General features: G+C 42.8%; 1 protein-coding gene across 3 annotated transcripts in view; it reads left to right on the top strand.

Moving 5' to 3' along the window:
• The window catches only part of MSRA (methionine sulfoxide reductase A), a 180,359-nt gene that overhangs the window by 57,974 nt on the left and 98,362 nt on the right, over positions 1–24,023 (top strand). For all 3 annotated transcript variants that reach the window (XM_035110867.2, XM_035110866.2, XM_035110868.2), the window contains exons 2-3: positions 13,829–13,897; positions 21,087–21,206. In XM_035110867.2, coding sequence (XP_034966758.1) covers positions 13,829–13,897; positions 21,087–21,206 — 189 coding nt within the window. The remainder of the gene's footprint in view (positions 1–13,828; positions 13,898–21,086; positions 21,207–24,023) is intronic.

The following is a 24,023-nucleotide window of genomic DNA, read 5'->3' as shown; positions in this document are numbered from 1 at the left end:
CTTTGTATAATAATAATAATAATAATAATAATAATAATAATAATAATAATAATAATAATATAATTCTGGGCTGAACAATGGGGGTGGAGATGCTCCTACAGGTATAATGGAATGAGGCCATTTAGGGCTTTAAAGGTCAGCACCAACACTTTGAATTGTGCTGGGAAACGTACTGGGAACCAACGTAGGTCTTTCAGGACCGGTGTTGTGTGGTCCCTGTGGCCTCTCCCAGTCACCAGTTTAGCTGCTGCATTCTGGATTAGTTGTAGTTTCTGAGTCACCTTCAAAAGTAGCCCAACATAGATGGGCACTTTAAATTCCATGTAGGGTGTAATGCTGTCTTACTTGTTTCCGAATATTCTGATGTTAGATTTGTGCCTATATATTTACAGGAGCTGGTATAGGAGCCAACTCCTAGGGATTTTGGCCCTGCCAATAATTTTTTTTATGAGCCCCCCCCCCCAAGCTAATGGGCATTGCCATTCAAATGGTGTGCATGGGCCACATCATGTGATCAATTATGTGGGGTGGGGCTTTCCTTCCCCGCCCATATTTTGTTCAAGTTGGCACCCATGGGGTGTATGGGGTGGGGTAGTACCTCTGGTGGGGGACACGTCATGCTCCTTCTGGGGTAGTTTGTCCACCTTTGGTCCCCATCTGCACTCAGCTCTCACCTGTGACTCCTAGAAGCTGTCAGCGGCCACAAGTCTGGGAAACAGCTTCAACTGGCCGGCTAAACCAGGTGAGGGTAGCTGATGGGTCTCAAAGCCTCAATGAGTTTGGGACTTTCCACGCATGCAAAGATGGGCTCTAGTGGATTGAGCGGACGAGATCAAGAGTGGGTCCAACGGTCAAGAAGGTGGTTTCTGCACATCCTGGAGAGGGAAGTGAGGGACAGATGGGTTTCTTCAACCTGGAAAGGCAGCCCATCTAGGAGGAGGACACTGGCCCTGAGCCTCCACTGCCTTGCTGGATATCTTTGAGAGAAGAAAAACCTAATAAGTAAACCTTATGCAAGTCTGGAGTGGAGACCTTAAGATGATTTGGATGGCACCTTGTATGCTGCCTCCTGGCAACTCCTGAGGCTAAACTAGAGTCAAACATATTGCTCTGCTTTCCTTTAGACCACATCAGCGAGGCCAAGAGCGGGGACTTGTCTGGGCAGCCTAGGACCTCCATACACACTACCCAGGCTTGCACACTGGGGAAACCCTTTGGTGCTGCTAATGCAACAGTTTGACTTCACCTCTGGAAAGGCACTCCATTGTCTCTCAAGACAGACTGATGCCAACAACATTTACAGGAACTGGCTTGTTTATCCTACCTGGAATGTAGAAAGGCACTGCTGAGAGATGGTTGCTATCGTATCACAGTGGAAAATGACCTGGTAAATGAACTATTGTGTCTTCCCTTGTTATGTCCAGTACTAGTTTGATTTAGTTACTGCGTTGGCATCTGGGGTTGAGACCCTACAAGAATCGGTCCACATATCAGGCAAGATTATTACAGGAACTCATTCTGAATTCATTACAAGGTTTTTGAAAGTGCAAGTACACAGTGTCTCCTGGCTTGTTTTGGTAGAGAAGAAATTTCCTGACCTGCTTGGGCCACTGTGCCATATGAAAGGTGAGCTCTGTGGAGGTTCATAAACATGGTTGCATTTCCAGTGGCCACCTGCATGGACTGGGCCAACTTTGTAAAAATGGAAAAAGCTGATCCAGGTCAAAAGTATGTAAAGCTGTTTATACATTTTTGTTATCATGCTACAGTATATCAACCGCTGGTGCAATTCCATTTGGTTTTATTGTTTATTACAGTTATTTATAATATCACCTTTCAGGATGCAGAGCCTTCCACGTGTTTTGGTTTTAGCTTACTGTTAATCTTCAGTATAGAAATGAATACTATGCTGACTATAGTATTTGGGGTGTTTTTCTCTTTTAACCTTGGTTTCCATAACAGGAAAAGCAGTGAGTACCCAGAGGCCCCCCCCCAATCTTATACTTGCTGTTTTGCTCCCATTTCCCACTTTCTGATTATATTCATATCATCACAGTTCATAATAAAAGTGGTGTATTTGGCAGAATTTCTTCTAAAGTATATTTAATTTTCTTATTTCAATTATAATTGTCAGTTTTTGTCAGCTACAGAAAATACAATGGCATATGTATTGGAAGAGCTTTAATTTTCTAAAAAGCTTTTAGAGAGAACATGTTAAAGCAATGCTGTACTACTTAACCGTGAGAAATTATCATTGCATTCTAATTTTAAGTAATGTTATTAATTAATTCTTAATATCTGAATCTGGACAGCTTATTTAACGGATGTAGTTGAGGATATACTTCACTAGGCTATTCTTTCATTTCATTGGAATATTTTGGAATTGCAAAATTTCTTATTGTATCTTTTACATAATCTATTTTAGCTTCATTTATTTTATACGTGATCCACCCAAATCTATAACTTAATTTAAATCAAACAAATAGAAAGCCTATTAAAGGAAATATGCTGTATCAATCCAATTTGAGACAGGTTTAATATTTAGAAGCTTAAACATGCTTTGGGATTATCTTATCTTCACCCTTTAACTAAAATTTAAAGCATGTGTACGGAGACATGAATCTGCAGCAAAATGGGAGGGGGGTTGGAAATGACCAAATATATCACAACAACCCTGTTGGGAACTATGTTCTACCCAAGCCAGTGGAATTCATTTCAAAACAAGCTGTGACTTGTTCTGACAGAGCTACCCCTCCATCTCGGGAGGGCCTGCCAACACCCCCCCCCCTCCCCAAAAATCCCATTACAGGTAGTCACTTTCATATTTCAAGCACAGTGTCGCTATTGGGAACACAGGAGAAGGCCACTTTCAGGATTGTTTCTGGCCCATCTTCACTGTACTTCCTATCAGCAGCATCTCATAAATGTAGGAGCACTTGTAGATTACAAATGTGCAGCATGGGATGGGAGGGTCAGTTGTTAGTGTGATAGCATTGAGTAGTGGAGGCCCGTACTCGTTGGGACTTGTAGGTTAGAAGGCAGGGAGGCCAACGGTAGATGGATTCCAGAAAAGTGACTGGCGGAGGCAGAGCAAATATTAGGCAGAGCCAGTTAATTCTGATACTGTTCTCATACTCTTCCCTGCTGTGTTCTACAAAGGGAGCGCTGAGATCAAATATTGGAAAGTTGGCAGCTTTGCCACCCCCTGGACTGGTTATTAGCAAGGAGGCTGGCAGCTGAGGGCTGGCTGAGCTTAGTGGGGCAGTGCCCCATTCACCCTAATGGATCAGTTTCCATTGGGCCATTGACACATACTGTGTGGTGGCTTGGAGAACGCCATGGGTTGCTATGCTGAGCTGACTTGGCAGTCATTGCACCATTCTTGCGTGCTTATTTGCTGGTGTAGGGTCTTATAGGGCACACCCTATAAGAGTGCAGAAGTAGGGTGCCCGACTTGCCTTACTGAGAAAAAACTTTCCTGTTTGATCGCCCCGATCTTTATATGCATTGAACGCATTCAGCAAGCGTAGCCAAGACTAAAAGAGTTACATCCACAGCATTTCCCTGCTTATGTTGCTTCTCTACTCTTTTATCAGTGTTCTGCTCTTCATTTATTGTCTCTCCTGAGTCATCAGTATTGGTCTAATGGACTGGAACAGCCTAAGGTGAATGATAATTACTTATTGAGTCGCTGATAGCCCAGATGAGAATAAGGCTTATTAGATCAGTAATAATGGAAATCTGCATTTAATATAGAAATTTGTAACCAGTTTGAAACAAAAGAGCCCAGATCTATTGATCCCCCCCCACTTCTGTCCAGAAAGTTAAAAGTGTTAGAAAACTTTTAAAATTAATAATATGAATCATAGAACCGGAGAGAGAGAATACCGGTACTTTGGCTGTCATCTTGGGCTTGTCGACTTTGAGGCAAGCTCCAATAAGATCAATGGGATTTGCATCCCAAGAAATGCATTTGGGTGCAGTGTGATACCTAGTGTGCACTCATGAAGGTTTTTTTTGGGGGGGGGTACACTTGGTGCTGTGCTAACAGTGCTTTAAAACTCATTGCAAGTAGCTGAAAGTCTGTAAATTTTGATAACAAACTTGATTTGCAACGTGGGTTGAGTAATTTTGATTGCAACTGTAAAAAATATTGCACATACAGTAGCTTAAAATACTGATTGAGTTTTCATATTCTGGTCAGAACTGTACAGATGACCATTTCCTGTTGGCTGAATTTTCATGCCAATAATGTGAAATGATGCAAATTGTACGTGAGTTTGACCAAACTGCGGGAGGCAGTGGAAGACAGGAGTGCCTGGCGTGCTGTGGTCCATGGGGTCACGAAGAGTCGGACACGACTAAATGACTAAACAACAACAAATCAGTACAAGAAAAGAGGGTACCGTACTATTACATGAGCACATTGAGCTTCTGCTTGTTTGTCCAGCCTTATGATTCATTTGGAGAGGGAAGGAAGAAGACTGGGTGTCCCCTGACAACTGCTTGCCTTGTGATTCCCTCTGGAGACCCATTATCTCATGTTTTAATCATGGAATCTCCCTTGGCCTGGGAACTTCTTTATCTAGATTATCTCCAAGAGGGCAAAGCAGGATGTGCAGACTTTCTCTCTTTTGGATATCTCTTTTTTAAACAGTTTGTTGGACAGGGCAGCTGAAGCACTGCTGCTTATTTCCAAAACCTGTATCTATTTAAAGACGATGTGTGAACTGAAACCTGGTTGTAGAGGCTCTTCACAGAACTTGTGGCTTTCCTTTAATTTCCCTGGCAAGAACTGCTGCTGACCCAGGATACTTTGGTTCCTAAGGTGGTCCTGTCCCCAACCATACACACACACACACTCCACTAACCAACAAGGGGCACAATCCAGTGGGTGGTTCTTCTGCCCAGTGCTCACTGAAATGAACAGGAACCATTCAAGAGCGCCCCAAATTCAGCACCCAACCCAACCAAAGCAGAAATTCCCTTTCCAGAATTTCCCTTTTCCGCTAAACCCCAACACCGCACGGAATTCGCCACCGAGGTGCTGCGGATGGGGCTTTATTTATTATTATTTGTTTGTTGTTTCCATTGGTACCCCAATGGGGGGAATGCTGGGGGGGCTAGTCTGAAACAAGATTCTAAAAGGGAGGCCTGGAACTCTCCAGCTTATCTGAGCATTACTCCTGATCATTTATCACTGTCAGATGGGAGTGGGCGGGGGTGGGGAAGAGGCACTGAACCATTCCTGCTCATCTGTTGACTGACAGCTGAATGAAGCTTTAATGCAACCTCCAGGCAGATAATCTGCCATCAAGGGGAGGTGGGGGGGGGGAGTGTGTACAAGGAAGATACTCTATCACAGCCTGCATATTGCTTACAGCTACTGACATCTTCACGAGGGCTGTTGTGTGTGGGGTGGGGTGGGGGTGGGGTTGCCGTTTGTGCTGTATTAGCAGCATACTGGAGACGTGCGTTCAATCTCCAAAATGATAATACTGCGACATTGTGAGCCAGATGAGAAGGTGTCAGTGTTTTTGTTCTACGTTTGTACACAGGGAGTTGACTCCTGACAAATGTCAGTGTCCAAGGGAGCCAGTGTAGCCTGTAAAATAGTGTGAGTTGGAAGATTCCCCATTTCTGATTCTGCCACAGCCATGAACTCACCCAGTAGCCTCAGGCAAGCCATGATTCTCTCAACCTCCAACTCAGCCCCTGACCCCAGCCTAGTATATGGGGATAAACAAATATTGAATTTACCCTGTTCTGAATTTAGTTGGCCAGTTCATTTGTTTCTTTTCGCAATGTTGTTCTTCACTTTTTGTTTTTGTTTTTACAGAATCCCACTCCCCCCTGTTTTATTTGTTGTTATTAGTGGTTAAAATACATTGTCTCTGTGGCTTGGTGGATTTGACGTGCTGTTTTGGACAATGACCTCTGTTTTACTCATGTGCTGCAGCTGCAACCTCAGGAAGTCTTCCGTCATCCTAACATCCAAATTCTTTAAATCTTCCCATTTGTATAGAGATTCATTTCATATCACATGCTTTACCTTAGGCAGATTTTATGGAACTTTGCTTGAAAGTGGTGTCAGTTAAAACACAGTTGACAGCAATTGTTATAAACTACTGCAATAAGTATTCTAGAAAGTGAAATTTCAGACTATTTGAACAATGTTAATGTAGCATTCGTGGATTGTGGCTCCGGAAATTTCAACTTTTCCTTTAGGGCCCATTAAGCAACATGGCAAGGAAGCAAGCAAGAGGGAGTACAGTGAACTAGTATTCTACATTTTAGCATTGCTAGTTTAATGATTTCGAACTCCTTCCTTAAAGAATAATATTTTGCTGTTCCATATCAGTAGGAAGCAGTAATTGTAGCTCTGATGCTCCCCAGTTTCCAGCCTCCAAGGGGTGTGCACAGGCCCCTTTCTGTGGCTTTGTCTCTAGATCCAGTCAGTAGCTTCCAGCCTTGCCACCATGGTGTTTTACAGGTATACCTGTTTGGTACCAGCACTTAAACCAGGGATTCTGGGACCAGATGCCCTTGTTGTTGTTTAGTCGTTTAGTCGTGACTGACTCTATCATGACCCCATGGACCACAGCACGCTAGGCACTCCTGTCTTCCACTGCCTCCCGCAGTTTGGTCAAACTCATGTTAGTAGCTTCGATAACAATGTCCAACCATCTCGTCCTCTGTCGTCCCCTTCTCCTAGTGCCCTCAATCTTTCCCAACATCAGGGTCTTTTCCAAGGATTCTTCTCTTCTCATGAGGTGGCCAAAGTATTGGAGCCTCAGTTTCAGGATCTGTCCTTCCAGTGAGCACTCAGGGCTGATTTCCTTCAGAATGGATAGGTTTGATCTTCTTGCAGTCCATGGGACTCTCAAGAGTCTCCTCCAGCACCATAATTCAAAAGCATCAATCCTTCGGCGATCAGCCTTCTTTATGGTCCAGCTCTCACTTCCATACATCACTACTGGGAAAACCATAGCTTTAACTATACGGACCTTTGTCGGCAAGGTGATGTCTCTGCTTTTTAAGATGCTGTCTAGGTTTGTTATTGCTTTTCTCCCAAGAAGCAGGCGTCTTTTAATTTCGTGACTGCTGTCACTATCTGCATTGATCATGGAACTCAAGAAAGTAAAATCTCCCACTGCCTCTATTTCTTCCCCTTCTATTTACCAGGAGGTGATGGGACCAGTGGCCATGATATTAGTTTTTTTGATGTTGAGCTTCAGACCATATTTTGCACTCTCCTCTTTCATCCTCATTAAGAGGTTCTTTAATTCCTCCTCATTTTCTGCCATCAAAGTTGTGTCATCTGCATATCTGAGGTTGTTGATATTTCTTCCAGCAATCTTAATTCCGGTTTGGGATTCATCCAGTCCAGCCTTTCACATGATGAATTCTGCATATAAGTTAAATAAGCAGGGAGACAATATACAGCCTTGTCGTACTCCTTTCCCAATATTGAACCAATCAGTTGTTCCATATCCAGTTCTAACTGTAGCTTCTTGTCCCACATAGAGATTTCTCAGGAGACAGATGAGGTGATCATGCCCTACTTGTCCACTACTAGGACAGCTTTCAAGTAGAGGAACTTAATGATCTAGTTTGCTGTGCTGCACCACCAGCTATGTAATGGCAGTGAAAGCAGCACTAGGTGACTTAAGGCTGGCTGGCCCTATAGTGGCTCTTCACTCTGAGCAAGTTATATTTGCAAGATGCTTCTATACAGATGTGCCTCACTTTATCCTCCTCCCTCTTCATGTATCTGTAAAGTTAGTAAAAGTTTCATTGCAATTCAGTAATTCACAACAAAGTGGATAGTCCACACTCAGGAAATCATTCATTTGTGTGATTAATACAGTGCCTCCCACTTAGTTCATTCAGTGAATGGTTTATATATGACCCAAATGATCCTTTCCCTTTATGATTCTGATGCCATATCCAGTGAGTAGAAGCGCAGTGCAAAGTATTTCTACTTTTTCATGCTCCTTATTTCTGTCTTAAAGTTTCTTAAGGTAGAGTTGCCATATGTCTGGGAATTCCTGGATGTGTCCACTTTTGGGGTCCTACATGCCCATCCAGAGGGAATTTTTGCAAATATCCTGGATTTTGGGATTTTTATTTTTTTTGTTTGCATGCAGGATGCTCTGGTTCAGGCTTGTGCTCAGTTGCAGGTGGCTCTAGCTCTGGCGTGGGCGGCTTGGGCTATCAGGGGATTGCCCTGAAAAAGCTCAACAACTTTATTTTTTACCTCTTGAAATATTGCATGGTCATTGACTTGGTGTGTAGGAGGTGTGAAATCTGGATCTCAGCGATCCAATAATACATTGTCCCGTGTTCTTTATCTTATATCTGAAGTGTTCACCCTTTTCAGACGCAGGACCCTCTTTGAAGCCAAGCATTTATTTGGTGATCTGCTTCTTTAATTTGTTCCCGTATAAGTTTATGCGTGCGACCCACTGTAGGTCAGGCTGTGGTAGTGGGTCCCGGTTCACCATAACAGCAGTCCTACTGGAGCAAAGCAGAGGCCCATCTGGTTTTTGAGGGTCTGGTTGGAAGCAGTGCTTGGGGCTTGGGGCTATTGTTTGGGTGATGAGCTACTCACTCTCAGTGCAGCTGCATTCACCATGCAGCTCTCATGTGTCTGCTCGTATTCACTGTCTTCAGTTGTCTGTTCTGTCCACTGTCCTGAGAATAATTGAATTCAGGGAACAGCTTGCAAATCTCAGGGTAAAGCAGGGGGAACAAGAGAAGGGGAAGGGAGAAGGGGAACGAGCACTGACGAATGTATATAAAGAGAAGAACAGTGAGCTAGGTTCTTGTGGATGTGGGTGTCAGTGGAGTATGGAGACTGATTAGGGATTTGCTTACCATCTGTGGTAATCCTATGTAACTGCAATCCTATGTAAATTTTCATAATTTCAGAGAAATGTGTAAATCATTTAAAAGGCTATATGTTTTAAGTCTGCCTTTCCCTTTCCTGGCAGCAATGGTGCAAACTGTTTTTCTTTTTTTACAAAAATTGTCCAGTAGCACCTTATAGACCAACTAAGTTTGTTCTGGTATAAGCTTCAGTATGCATGCACACTTCTTCAGATACCTGAACACGAAAGCTTATACCAGAACAAACTTTCATAGAATCGTAGAGTTGGAAGAGACCACAAGGGCCATCCAGTCCAACCCCCTGCCAAGCTGGAAACACCATCAAAGCATTCTTGACATATGCCTGTCAAGCCTCTGCTTAAAGACCTCCAAAGAAGGAGACTCCACCACACTCCTTGGTAGCAAATTCCACTGCCGAACAGCTCTTACTGTCAGGAAGCTCTTCCTAATGTTTAGGTGGAATCTTCTTTCTTGTAGTTTGAATCCATTGCTCCGTGTCCGCTCCTCTGGAGCAGCAGAAAACACCCTCTCTCCCTCCTCTATATGACATCCTTTTATATATTTGAACATGGCTATCATATCACCCCTTAATCTTGTCTTCTCCAGGCTAAACATATCCAGCTCCCTTTGTTGGTCTATAAGGTGCTACTGGACAATTATTTATTTATTTTTTTTTATTTTGACTGCATCAGACCAGCACGACTACCTACCTACCTGAATCTCTTTTTCTTATGAATGCCTAACCAGACTTTTTTTTTTACTTTTTTAAAGAGAAAAATAATAATTTCCAAATCCTACCTAAAGGAATTTTGGCCCAGTTTAAAATAATTATTTACTGACATATTGTACTGAATATTGTACTGAAACACTTCATATTTTGTAGCATCAATCAGTGTGCAGACAGTAATGCCGCTTGATATAATGGATGCAGTCGAATGTGGGGTGTCACATCGCGATACATCAACTGCATGAAAACATTGCTGGAACTATTTTAAGCCACCACAGTGCCCTTTGCCAGTGTCAATTTTAATAAGTGAAAATAATTTGTTCCCAGTATAACTTGGAGCCATATTGTTTTTCACAAAGCTCCCGTCCAGCCAAATGAAAAGCAGTATTTGAGGGTACTTGGTGGGGGCTGCTCTTCAAGGATGGGGGCTTTTCTTTTGCTAGTCTCCTGGCAAGTGTCATTCAGCCCTCAAAGCCCTGGAGCTGGGAATTGTTCTGCTGTTGGAGATCTTGGGAGAGAGATTGGGTTCAGTGGCAGTGGTGTTCGGAACAGGAGATTAGAATCATAGAATCATAGAGTTGCAAGAGACCACAAGGGCCATCCAGTCCAACCCCCTGCCAAGCAGGAAACACCATCAAAGCATTCCTGACATATGCCTGTCAAGCCTCTGCTTAAAGACCTCCAAAGAAGGAGACTCCACCACACTCCTTGGTAGCAAATTCCACTGCCGAACAGCTCTTACTGTCAGGAAGTTCATTCTAATGTTTAGGTGGAATCTTCTTTCTTTTAGTTTGAATCCATTGCTCCGTGTCCGCTTCTCTGGAGCAGCAGAAAACAACCTTTCTCCCTCCTCTATATGACATCCTTTTAAGAAGCAGGAGCCTAAAGTGCCTTTGCTAGGGGTTAAGATTAAACAGCTTGCCATTTGCAACATGAGAATTTTCAGTATCCTGCACAACTGTGTATAGCAAAGGGTGCAATTGGGGATTTAAAAGGCAGTTAAGACATCGGGGGAGGTTGTGTAGCATTGGGGCAAACACTGTGTTTGTCTGATATGCTGGCCTGACCTTGCAGAAAGTTTAAAGTGGGCCAGGAGACAAACAACTAATTTAGGCTCAGTTTAAAAGAAAATACGTAAACAGCACTGAAAGCACCCACCCACACCCACCCTCTTGTAATTTTCTCAAATTCCCTTGAGTACCAACTCCAAGCTTTGTTTGCTGAGTAGCACGAGGAGCAGATGCTTGAGAATCAAAGATGTAACCCCCCAGTGAAGCTAGTTGAGCAAGTTCTTTCAATCATGACAATGAGAGCTAACTCTTCTACTGTTGAAGAGGAACATTTGAGTGGAAAGCAGCATTAGCAAATGGACACAATCTCTCTCTCTCTCTCTCTCTCTCTCTCTCTCTCTGTCTCCCCGCACCCGCTGACATTAGACGTTTCACTTATAAGATACTGAAAGAGAAAATCACAGTGACAAATACCCACTTTTAAATGAAATACATTATTTCCATCTCTTTCTGGTTCGCATCTTGTATGCAAGTCTGAAATGCAAACCACTGGCTTCCAGATATTTTTTTGATGCTTATTCACAGCAGTGAAGGATTGTTACAAAGAGTGGGAGTTAAGGGGTAAGTTTGGGAATGGGCTGGAAATCAGGTGGAAGAAACTTCTGCCAGTGTACAGTAATCCCATGGCAATCCTACCGGTATTGTCTTTCATGGCACTTGTGATTTATTGCTGCATCTCAGATTGCCAGTGCTTCTTCCTCCCCCCTTAAGCCATGCAACTCTCAGAAAAAAGGAATTTACTCGTTTCCTACAGTAGTGCTTTTCTTTTTAGTTTAGAACTTAAAACAAACATTTGGGGCTTTTTAACTTGCAAGGAATAAATGGAACAGACAGTCCATATCCTAGGAACATTGTAAGTTGCTTTATAGAGAGATAGATTGGCCCATCTTTCGCAGTACAGTGGTACCTTGGTTCTCAAACTTAATCTGTTCCGAAACCAAAGTGTTCCCAAACCAAGGTGTGCTTTCCCGTAGAAAGAAATGAAAAATGGATCAATCAATTCCAGACTTTTAAAAACAACCCCTAAAACAGCAATTTAACATGAATTTTACTATCTAACAAGACCATTGATCCATAAAATGAAAGCGGTAAACATTGTACTGCAGTCACACAATCAATCAATCAATCAATCAGTAGCTGACCACACAGTCACAAAAACAAATAAATAAAAGAGCTGCAAAAACAAAAACAAAAACCCAATGCAAAATAAATAGCAAAAACAGACAGACTTCAACGTAACAATCAAAACAGAAGTGTGGCACTCAAAACGGAAGCGTGGCACTAAAATCGGAAGTGTGGCACTCAAATTGGAAGTGTGGCACTCAAAACAGAAGTGTAATGCTCAAAATGGAGCATGTTTGGCTTACCAAAAAGATGGAACACTGGAACACTTACTTCTGGGTTTGCAGTGTTCGGGTTCCAAATTGTTGAGTACCAAAGCATTTGAGAACCAAGGTAACACTGTATTGTCTGCATGGACTTGCTGTGGCTTCTCTACAGTTTAAAAGAGGGGATATTCCCAGCCCTTCCTGGAGATTCCGGGGATTGAACCTGGGAACTTCTGCGGAAAAAGCAGGTGCTCTGCTATTGGGTATGGCCTTTTCCTTATTCTTTCTTCTTCATACTTCCCAGATACTTCTCCTGCTCTTCCTTCGGGAGGGTGATCTTTTGCTTCTTCCAAGTGTACAGATGGAGCAGCTTTAGCCTGTTCCATTTATTTTTGCAGACTTTAAGAACGGAAGAAAAGCTCTGCTGGATCAGACCAAGGTCCATTAGTACAGCATCCTGTTCTTACACATGAAAATTAAATTATGTACTTCAATTTTATATGTACTGTACTGTTTCCCCCAAATGCTCATTTTATTGGAACCTGCTTGGCTGTGCCTCATGACCATTGCTGGTTCAGTTTTTTGTTTTTTGCAAATGTTCCCGCAGAATTACATGCTAATTGCGTTGGTGTGGTCTCATCAAAGCCAATGGAACCTGACGTTAAAATATCTGGGCACTGTAGTGGATATTGTTGTAAAGGTTTTTTAGATCTCTGACTTAATGGGAGGTTGTTTAAGAAAATTAATGGCGCTCTATATTTTCTTTAGACCCGTGTGTAACAACAGCACAATAAATTGGTATTGAAATAAAATACAGAAGTGAATTTCATTTCACACAGGCATAATTGAAAGCAAGTATTTTAAAAGCCTATTAGCTGTAAATAACAAGTATCTAACAAAGTAACCATTATTGATTATATGTGGTGGAGACATTAACAGTTCAAGCTAAAATTATTGAGCTCTCATGAAAATAAAGAGCTGGGGGTGGACCTTTAGGCCATGACAACCAACCCCAAGGTGTTACCTTCCTGTGGCCTCGAAGGTAATGCCCACCACAGAATGCCTTCATGAGAGAATAGGCATAGATAAAATTATCTGTGCCAAATGCCTGCCGGGCGTTAACTTTGGAAGTGTAGACTTGATTCTGACCAAACTATGCCTCCTAGAGCAAAATATACACCAGGAGGCTTAATTTGGTCAGAATCAAGTATATACTTCCAGAGTTAACACTAAATGCAGTTCTTCCGGTAAATCAGCCATCTTAGTTGCTAAAGGGCTGTGAAAATTTGTGTCCCAGGCTTTATAGACTTGTCTACCCATGTGCTATCGGAAACCAAAGGGGCTCACTGGTTGCCAGATGTGACATATACATATTGACATTATTTTCAGCTCTCCCACTCCACTACTACTGTCATTGGTGTCCCCACCCCTTCCTCCTGGAAGCACATTAAAAAAAAAAACGAAATAAGGAATTGTCAAATGGCACTTGTAGAGAGTATTAGAGGGCCTCTTAAATTCCTTAGGTAGCTTACATGGTCACCTTGCCTCTGTAACACCCATAACATTTGAATCGGGGTCCTTAAATCTAGAAGGCCTGCTGTAAATAAAAATTGTTATGTGAATTGTGAACAAACATTAAAAAAACCTCTTGCTTACTGCAAATGGCAATTGCCTTTATCATCACTGCTATGAATAATGGACTTAGCATTAACCCGTGCTAGTTGAGGTAACGAAGATATAAATACGTTTTAGGGGCTTGTTCCCATGATACATTTTCTTACCTGACAGGTACCTATTTCCTTCTTTCTTAGATAAACACCATGTGAATGGAAACAGCATGGTCGAACCTTTTCCAGAGGGAACACACATGGCAATATTTGGTAAGTTTTTCTATCATTAATAATATTGACAATCAGTACAGCTCTTTGTGTGTGCTCTATAAAATTATTTACAATTATTATTCCACTTGGTTGTTAGAATTCCTAACTCTTTGGTGGCTCATTCAAGATGACTGAGTGAGCTTCAAGACTGAGCAGGGACTTGAATCCGAATGTGGCAGACCTTGCAACCTTGGCTATCATTCAAGGTTTGTTTGATTTTGAGAGAAACAAACCATGAACTCATGTTTAGATGACGCAACAAGCCAAGGCTTGTGACTTGTCGCTCCTAGTGTGGTGGAGGAAGATTTTTGGGCAATGAGCACATAGTGGTTTAAATGTGACATGTGAACGCAGCCCTACACTTTTATTGATTTTACTTTTTATAAATTGCTCGGTTACAAGTCCTTCCTTCTGCTTTTGAGTGTTACAAGTCGATATATTTTGGTTTGGGATTTGGGAGCAGGTCCTCTCTGAGCATTCAGTTGAGAATCAATGATTAAAAAACAATAACCAAACAATGCTTTCTCGTTTTTTAGAACAGTTGCATCTTCTAAATACTTTAAACTTAATTATTTTCAGTTTACTATACTTATAATCATTTGCACTGGAAAGCAAATTGAGAGTAATTTTTTTGTATTGAAAATGTTCCATTTTTGGTCTGATGTGTTCACCTTTTACACTAGGCAAATGGTTACACGAGGCATGGAGAAGCAAAGGAATTGGGCTCTAGATTCCCTCAAAACATCTGCAGTTACTGTGACATTACCAAGGACATTTTTGAAGTACAGTGTGCAATAATACGGGAAACTGTCCTTGATTGAGGTTGCATTAGCATTCTCTTATTTCAAAGGATCACATATATATCTTTTTTATGCTTTCTCTCTGATTTTTTGTAAGGCAATGCAACTGTAAACTCTTGAGTGTATGTGTAAGTCCTGTTTATGCTCTCTTTCATGGTCTTTTCCCCAAGGTACCATAATTTGTATTTTTCATTCTGACATTTTGCAGTTTATGTTTTATTTTTCATCTGCTCAGCTTGTATCTTCTTTATCCATCTCAGTGCACGTTGAGTTTGATGTCAGTGCAAATTGCTTTTCAAAAGACTTTTTGATCTGCAGAATACTCTTTTCAGAAGCATAGCATTCTTTCTAGAAGTGAAAAATTCTTAAAATATTCTCCCTGGAGTAGGTGTAGGAACAGACCACCTCCTTGGGTTCAATGCAGAGTTAGATAAACATATATGTTGTATATCTTGTCATTTCTGTTCCTCCGCTGCGGGAGGGACTTTCATAACCAAGCGGTGAGGTATGCTGTGTGGTATTGGTGTGTCCCCAGTAATATTGCCCTTGGAAATGATTGCAGCCTTCATGTCCTTTCAAGGTATTTGTTCACTAAGGACACCTGGTCTCTTGACACACTGTGCTTCACTGCAGTCCACCAGTCAATTACTTTCCAGGTGTTTGGGGAGAAAAAGGAGGAGAGCTCCAGATGCACATAATAATAATAATAATAATAATAATAATAATAATAATAATAATAATAATAATTTATTTATACCCCGCCCATCTGGCCGGGTTCCCCCAGCCACTCTGGGCGGCTTCCAACAAAACATTAAAATACAGAAATCCATCAAACATTAAAAGCTTCCCTAAACAGAAGTATGTTTCATTGAACCCCAAGCTTCGCTGGGCTGAATAAAACATGTCTTTGTGTACCTGGAGGTCTCCCCCCTTCTTTTCTAGGATTTGGTGCCTTCTCATTGCCTCCCCTCTTGTTTTTGCAGCCTGAGGCAGGTAGCAAAGTTCCTTGTTGCCCACAGGATGTGGCTGGTTGGGTGAACTTGCTTGTGCATGCATGCTTTATGGTGACTTGTGAGGAGTCTCTTGAGTGGATGCTTATATATTTGGTATTTTGTTGGATTAGGTGGCCTCTCGGCCCTTCCCAACTCAACAGTTCTATACAGAACTGTAAGATCCTGTAGAACTCAAACTCCATCCCAGTTGACTCATGGCTCTTTGACACTGCTGGGATCTTTTGCCTGCTGCTGAGTTCCAGAGCAGCCTTTCCCTCATTCCATTCCACAGAGCAGTAGAATGGTCCCCCCCATACCAGGCACTTCAGAGTATCTGCCCCCCCCCCCGGCATTTGAACCTACCTGGCAAATAAGATCTTTATTGGGCACCCTTCTCTAGGTGCTCTTGCCTTTCGAAGTTAGGAAGGGTGGTGACTGGAGATAGAGGGAGGAATTCAACACCACACTAAAAATACATATCTGCTTGCCTAACTGAATGACCTCCCCTCCTCCTCCTCCTCCTCCTCCTCCTCCTCCTCCTCCTCCTCCTCCTCCTCTTCTTCTTCTTCTTCTTCTTCTTCTTCTTCTTCTTCTTCTTCTTCTTCTTCTTCTTCTTCTTCTTCTTCTTCTTCTTCTTCTCCTCCTCCTCCTCCTCCTCCTCCTCCTCCTCCTCCTCCTCCTCCTCCTCCTCCTCCTCCTCCTCCTGTGTATTTTTCTGGGGGTTTCCCTTACTGTCACAGGCCAATTTTGGAGATGGTGTGAGGGGAGGAGTGGGGAAAGCCTGCTAGGGATACTGCTTAGTTGAATCCATTCCAGAGTTTTTTCAGTGATAGTACCCTAACTATGGGGCTCCCCTGCCCTGAAGCATGCATTCCTGTTGCCTTCATTACTATATTTTATGCACCAGGGGATGTCTGGCATCTCTTTGGCATGCACTCTCCAGTCTCCTTTAGAGCAGAGTGTGTCACACGATCTGAAAAACAAAAAACAACAACCCTCACTTTGTCTATTAATTGATCCAAGTGGGATACATGTTCTCTTGAAGTAGATGATCAGTTTTAATGCTGGGATTCTATGTTCATGATATTGTCATGTCTGGAGAACTTTTCAATGTCCCCAATGCTGCCTAGAACTGGCTAAAGTGTACAAATGATTCCTAGGTGGTTTTGAATCCAGGCACTGCTTTGAGCCAGTTCTCCTGAGCTTCAGCTGACAAATTTAATCACATACCTTCAAGCTATTCTCTGGGCTGTGGACATGACCACAGTGGTCAGCAGTCTATTAATCAGTTGCAGAGGTAGTGATAACTTCCCAGACAAGGCTAACTAAACATGCTTATTTTCCCAGGCATTCTAACATGTTGTTTTTAGCCTTGTTTGAGGGTCCTAATCTTGTCTTACCAGCTGAAAGTACCTGACATTGCTTGGGGATTCCAAGAAACCAAAGAATACCAAGAATCATAAATGGCAAATATAATTGGTTAGTTTCTAGGGCTATACCTGCCCCCACTCTCTGGGGTGACCCAGGAAACACCTGACCTGGATCTGGCCAGATACCAATTGGGGGTGGGGTGGAGCTAATGCTTTTTACAAAAGCCTATAGAGTGGGGGAAGGAGGCACTGTGTCTTCTCCCTGGCTCTCGACCACACTGCGTAGAGCAGGAGGGTTCAATCCTGCTGGGTCCTGCTTTGCAAGCATGTACTCCGACTGGTACAGTTTGGGAAGCAAATGGTTTTGTGACCCAGAATACAATTCTGCGCAGTCTCTATTCAGTTCTTTTTATACATTGCTGGATACAGAATATTCTGGATGTACAATTATTCTTAGATTGTCATTATATTGTCTCTTTGTTTTTAGTACATTTCAACCAGCAACAAAGGTAGGAGCCGGCCAGAGTACATGACTTAGTTTGAAGTTGGTTTCTGAAGTATCAAAGGAAGGCCATACCTTTGTAATCCGTTTGATGGCAGGTACGGCTTTGTTCTGTTAACTGAGCTTTCAAAGAATCTTTGAAATTGTCAGAAGGCCGCAGAGCTCTTCTGATTCACTCCTAGAGAGGACCTGGCCTAAAACACTTTTGAAAAAGCAAAAGCAAAAAAAGAAAGAAAAGAATGCACCACAGGATGTCCAGTAGAACCAGCCCTAAAAATAAAGATGGAAAGCAAAAAAACAAATCCCAAACCCATTTGGAGTTGTAGTTTAACTTTTGGGGCCAGTGGGCACATTTGGAATTTTGAGAAACTGCTCTGGGTTGCCAAGTTGCACAGTTGATGCCTTGGAACGTGGCATCACACAAAAATGCCGCCATGGAGGCACAGCATAACACAAAATGGCTGGCACATTTAAAAGAGAAGAAAATGAGACTGGACCATTCCATGGGATAGAGGAAGCAGCTGCCTCCGCTGCCCAGCTGGCAGCAACAGCATCGTGAGCGTGCAGGGGTACATTTCTTTTAAATTAAGTGGCTGGCAGGCAGCAGCAGCAGCAGCGGTGTGGGCAAAGATGCCATTGCTCCTTATGAGAGGCAGCTACACCATTGTGCCTACCTAGTGGGCGTGAAGGCAGCAAAAAGGCATACTTTGCTGCCTCCATTGCATCCTCATTGTGCCGTCTAGCAGAGCTTTTCTGGGTAGTGTGGGACCTTTTACAGTCTGACCCAAAGGAGGTGGCAGAACCGATGGTGGCTGGCTGTCACTTGTTTGCAAAGCATGTTGAGGATAAAATTGCTTGCATCCACCAGGACCTTGACTCCACTGTTAAAGTGGATGAATCTCGAGAGGTGTCCTGTTATATTGGATGAATTTCAGATAGTAAGGCTCGAGGATATGGACAAGATGTTTGGTTCTTTCAGGGCAACCACTTGTATTCTGGACCCTTGCCCCTCTTGGCTGATAAAAACTAGCAGGGAGGGAATTGCTGGCTGGGCCAGGGAGCTGATTAATGCCTCCTTGCGAGAGGGGGTGGCCCCTGACTGCTTGAAGGAGGCAGTGATAAGACCACTCTTGAAGAAGCCGCTTGGATTTGGAAGATCTAAGTAACTATTGTCCAGTGGTCAACCTCCCCTTCTTGGACAGGGTTCTTGAGAGGGTAGTTGTGGACCAGATCCAGGCACTCTTGAAGGAAACAGATTTTCTTGATCCATTTCAATTGGGGTTTAGGCCTGGTGTTGGCCTAGAAACTGTTTTGGTGGCCTGTATGATGACGTCTGTTGGGAGAGAGACAGGGGAAACATGGAGCCTTCAATGTGGGATTCCTCAGGGTTCAATTTTATTTCCCATGCTGTTTAAAATCTACAAGAAACCGGTGAATGGAGTCATCCAGAGTTTTGAAGTATGTTGTCAGCAATGTGCTGATGACACACAGCTCTACTTGTCTTTTACATCTGCTGGTGTTTTAGTGGACGTGCTGGACCATTGCCTTGCCTCACCAATGGACTGGATGAGAGCCAACAAACTGAAGCTTAACCCACTCTTAGTGGGTGGCTCCCTAGACCGGATGGATGGGAGGTTGTCTGCTCTTGTTGGTGTTGCACTCCCTCTAAAGGCGTGGGTACACAACGTGGGGGTACTTCTGGATCCTTTGCCGGTTTTTGAGGCTCAGGTGGCCTTGGTGGTGCAGAATTCCTTCCATTAGGTTTGAAGAGTATCCAAGTTTCTCCAGTTATAACTCGTCTTTATTCTAACATGGTTAATGAAGCTAGCACCTACTGGCTACCATCCAAAAGCAGTTGAACTTTTTGGGTTTCTTCTAGACATCTGAAGGGATGAATTTCATAGGGGAGTAGCACCCCTTCCCTGTCACAAGGATCACAAAGAACAGCAAACTTTCTCAGTTCTGAGCTAAGAAATAGATATCACCATGAATCCCACTTTAGATATGTAGGACTTCTGATTCAAGGAAGAACACAAAAAGACACTTTTCCTTGCTTCTACCTGAAGCCTTTCCCCTAGTTAAGTTGGCTTTTTTTTTAAGGTAATGACTCACAGGGCAAGAGACTGCAGGTTGGCGCCTGTTGTACCAAGGTCCGTCCTGTCTGCTATTTAATTTGTTGCTTGCTTTGGAGCATTCAGCTTCAAAGGGAGAATTTTCAAGCCAGGTCCTGTTTATATTTAGATATTTGCTAACTTGTAATTGCAGATAATTTGAATTGGTGAAGCTCTTGTTAAAATTAGTGGAATTCTGTTGAGTTGAAGCTCAGACTTAATGGCTAACTGGCCATGTCAGCGAATAAATATCTCATTTTTGTGTGCACTTTGAATATTATTTTCATGCATAAATTGACTAGCCTAGAGAGGGTCCCCCCCCCAAATTCCTGTATGATCTCTAATTTAGTTAATTATTGCTCTGCCACCTTTAAAGATTGCAGATGCCAGGAAGCAGAACATTAAATGAATGTTTGCCATTAATACAAATTATTGTGTTTTGACAGTTTGTTAATCAGCTAAAAGAAAATTATGCTGTAAAAATATGTACAATTGCCATTTAACCAACCCTAAGGCTTTTACATGGATGAGGATTCTCGTCCCTAAAGGTTGTGCATTTTGAAATCAATTTTTTTAAGGAAATGGGCCATCTAAAGTGTAGAAGAATTAGTTTTTTATTTTATTTTAAGGAAAGCATGTGTTCATGACGACTGCAAGAACATCTGATTAGGTTGTCATTGAAGAGTTCCCTTCCCTCCCATTGGATCAAAGGGTCTGCTCAGATTCTTCCTTGTTACATAGGGGAAGTGTGATCCTATTGGTACTACTGATAAACTTTTGACCCAGCTGCCCTCCACATCCTTCTGGTCATCCTGGAACTGGCAGGGGTTGGCAGTATTCTACTGAGGACATTAATGGACTGATTGATACCAGACAGTGACTGCATGAAACAACTGGTCTATCCCTTGGGATAGATCTTATAGCAGGGGCTACCAGCCTTTTTTAGACCAGTGGGAATGTTTTGAATTTTGGGAGAGTACCAATGGTGCCAGTCACAAAACGGCTGCCATGGGGTGTAGCATAATTCAAAATGGCTGCCACAGGTAGGTTTTCTTTTTAAATGAAAACTCAGAGTCTGGGGAACCTGTCCAGGCACACCTGTGAGTGTCTGAACTCTGTCATAGTGCCACCAGTTTTGACAGAGCTTTTTTTAAAAAAAATGTTCTTAAATGTATAGTAATCATTTCTTCTTCTTTCCCTCCCCCTTTTAATTATAATTTTTACAGTGTTTTTCACAGCAGATTGGAAGACAGGGTTCCCTTTTTTGAATTTATTGTTCTTGGTTTTGTTTTGTTTCTCTTGAATAGTTTATTTTATTTTTAGCTGTGTTGTATGGCACATTGAATATGCATTTTTAAGCAAAGACCTTGTAAATCTTTTGTAACAAGAATGCCTTTTATTTTGTTCCATACAGGGATGGGCTGCTTCTGGGGCGCAGAGAGGAAATTTTGGCGGCAGAAAGGAGTCTACTCAACTCAAGTGGGCTATGCAGGAGGACACACCCCTAATCCCACCTATGAAGAGGTCTGTTCAGGTAGGGCTGGCTCTTTCAGGGATTATAAGCCTTTTTCTGAAGCGGTGTGATGCAAGTCCCTTCCCCCAAACAAACAGGTGGTTAAGACTAATCTATAGAAGTAAGATTAGTGGCATATAAGCATGCAGACATTGATCTTTCTATGTAGACCAGGGCTTCCTACTCTGGCCTGCCAAGGACTTAGGCAGAAAAGCCTTTGGCAGCTGAGATACCAAGAGGTCCACTTAGCTGGAGATACAGGCCAGGGATTGAATCTGTGACCTTCAGTATGGAAACCAAGTGTTCAAATACTGAGCTATGGCTGGGCTCTGTGCACTCTGCACTGAAAAGCATAAATAAAATAAGTGTTCCATCAATGGAACCCTGATTTTGTGCCAAGAAAAGGGAGAATTCTGTAACCCATATCCATTTTGACAGTTAAGCGCAGATTTATTTGTTTTGCCTAGTGCTCTGCTTACATGGGGACCCAGGTGGCATTGTGGGTTAAACCACTGAGCCTAGGGCTTGCTGATCAGAAGGTCGGCGGTTCGAATCCCTGTGATGGGGTGAGCTCCCATTGCTCAGTCCCAGCTCCTGCCAACCTAGCAGTTCGAAAGCACGTCAAAATGCAAGTAAATAAATAGGAACCGCTACAGCGGGAAGGTAAACGGCGTTTCCGTGTGCTGCTCTGGTTCGCCAGAAGCGGCTTTGTCATGCTGGCCACATGACCTGGAAGCTATACGCCGGCTCCCTCAGCCAATAATGCGAGATGAGCATGCAACCCCAGAGTCGGTCACGACTGGACCTAATGGTCAGGGGTCCCTTTACCTTTTACCTGCTTACATGGGATTGTGGGAACTGTGACAATGTGCCCAGCAAATACCCCCATTCCCTGGTAATATTTTGCATTGAGGATTGCATACAATCTGCAAGGTTAGGAAGCTTACTTTTACAATCTACCTTAAGTCACAGCACAGTCATTTGTGGGTCTTGACCTGCTAGTAGAAGACCAGTGTCTCAAGGTGCTACGGCGTCCTTGGTTTCCTGTGGGTGCAAGGTCTTCAAATGGGCCAGCCCAACTGCCCTGGAAATCCAAGAAGTCATTGGAATGACTGGAGTGTTGTTACGAGTCCAAAATGGGGAAAAGCCATAGAGTATCTGCTTTGCATGCAGGAGTTCCCGGGTTCAATCATAGACGTCTCCAGGTAGATCTGGAAAAGAAGCTCATGTCCAAAACAATGGAGAGTCCCTGCTAGTCAGATAATGCTGAGTTAGATGGACCAATGGGCAGACTCAGCATAATTTGACTTCTTATGCAATTAGAGGGTTGTGTGCTAGGAGCTTGTAGAATAAGGCATTAGAGACTGGGTGCACTTGGATTTTTCTTGGCCATAAAGGTATAGCTGCCAAGTCTCCCGTATTCCCCGGGAACCCCCCGTTTTCCAGCCGTTTCCCGCTGGCAGCCCGGATTTTTAAAAACCCCGTAAATCCCCCGGATTCTTACCGGCCCGGGGAGGCTCCTTCTGTGCATGTCTGGACACGCGCAGAAGTGATTTCTGGTGCTGCGGCCATTTTTTAAATGGGCAGAGCATGCGTGGAAGCAACTTCCGGTGCTGCTCTGCCCAGTTCCAAAATGGCCGCAGCGCGACTTCCGGTGCCGCGCTGCTGCTGATCCCGGATTTTTCAATCTGGGAGTTGGCACCTATGCATAAAGGGTGCAAAGGTTGTGTCCCAGCCTCTGTGCCATAACAGCTATGTTGTAATTTAACCATCAGGAGTAACAGAGTGCCTTCTAAGATTAATTGACCCCATTTTGATTGCCATGTACTATTAGCAGAAACTAGGAGCAAACATGAGTTATTATATATGTGATTTTAAGAATAGTTAGTGCACAGCACCTTTTCTGGTGGCAAGATGGATGCCACGCTGCATTGAACTGAAGGAGCAATCGGCCTGCTCGGATTTCTGAAGCCGATAAGTACTCTGATAGGGAATTATTTTTACATCACAGTAAATTGTCCTACAGATGCAAATTTGAAAAGGCATTTGCAATGGGTAAGTGTTTGGACTATTTCCAGTGCATTTTACTCAATACACAAATACACATTTTTTGGCAAGCATTATGTGAAACTCATGTTCATTCAGTATGAAACATCTCTTCATAGTTTGCTTACAGATGTTCAGAACAATTCTTTGTTTATCAATGTATTCATAAGCTATTTGAAATCTGCACATCTCAAGTGGAACTGAAATCTGATGGAGGGAGAAAGTACTTGGTGGTTTATCAGCTGCTTCACTGCAATTACCTCCGCCCGCACTTCTTGAAATCAGAATGTTTTTACATTATATTTCTGATTCAGACTTGGGTATGCAACCATGTAATTTCCCGGAATTTAGGGTAGCTTTTTAAAAAAGTAATTATATGGGGAAACATGTGCTTTAAACATTATTTATCATCGTGTTACCCCGAAAGTCATTTCGTTGGCCTGTTTTAAATCTTGTCACCCTCTGATGGTTTTTCTCAACAGCTGTCAGTTTATCTTTTAATATGCGTGAGTGATCTTTGAAAATTAATAGCAATTTAAATATATGCATCCTGCCATTAGCTTTGTTGCCATGATACCTACGGCAGTGTGTGACAAATTATGCTGGTCACATAATTAGCTTTTTGGGGGAGACCCACCTGATCATGTTCTTTGTGGTTGGCTTTTTCCTTTTATAATCCTAGTCTAAAAGCTACTTTAGATATTACTGTGGGATGCATGAAGAGAAGGAGAAATGAGATTGCCACTCAAGTAACCCAGTGTCCTTGGTTAATGTTTCTAAGAATTTTTAAGG

The sequence above is a fragment of the Zootoca vivipara genome, chromosome 3 (assembly GCF_963506605.1).
Source record: "Zootoca vivipara chromosome 3, rZooViv1.1, whole genome shotgun sequence".
Lineage (NCBI taxonomy): Eukaryota > Metazoa > Chordata > Lepidosauria > Squamata > Lacertidae > Zootoca > Zootoca vivipara.
This window is presented reverse-complemented; position numbering and strand designations above follow the sequence as displayed.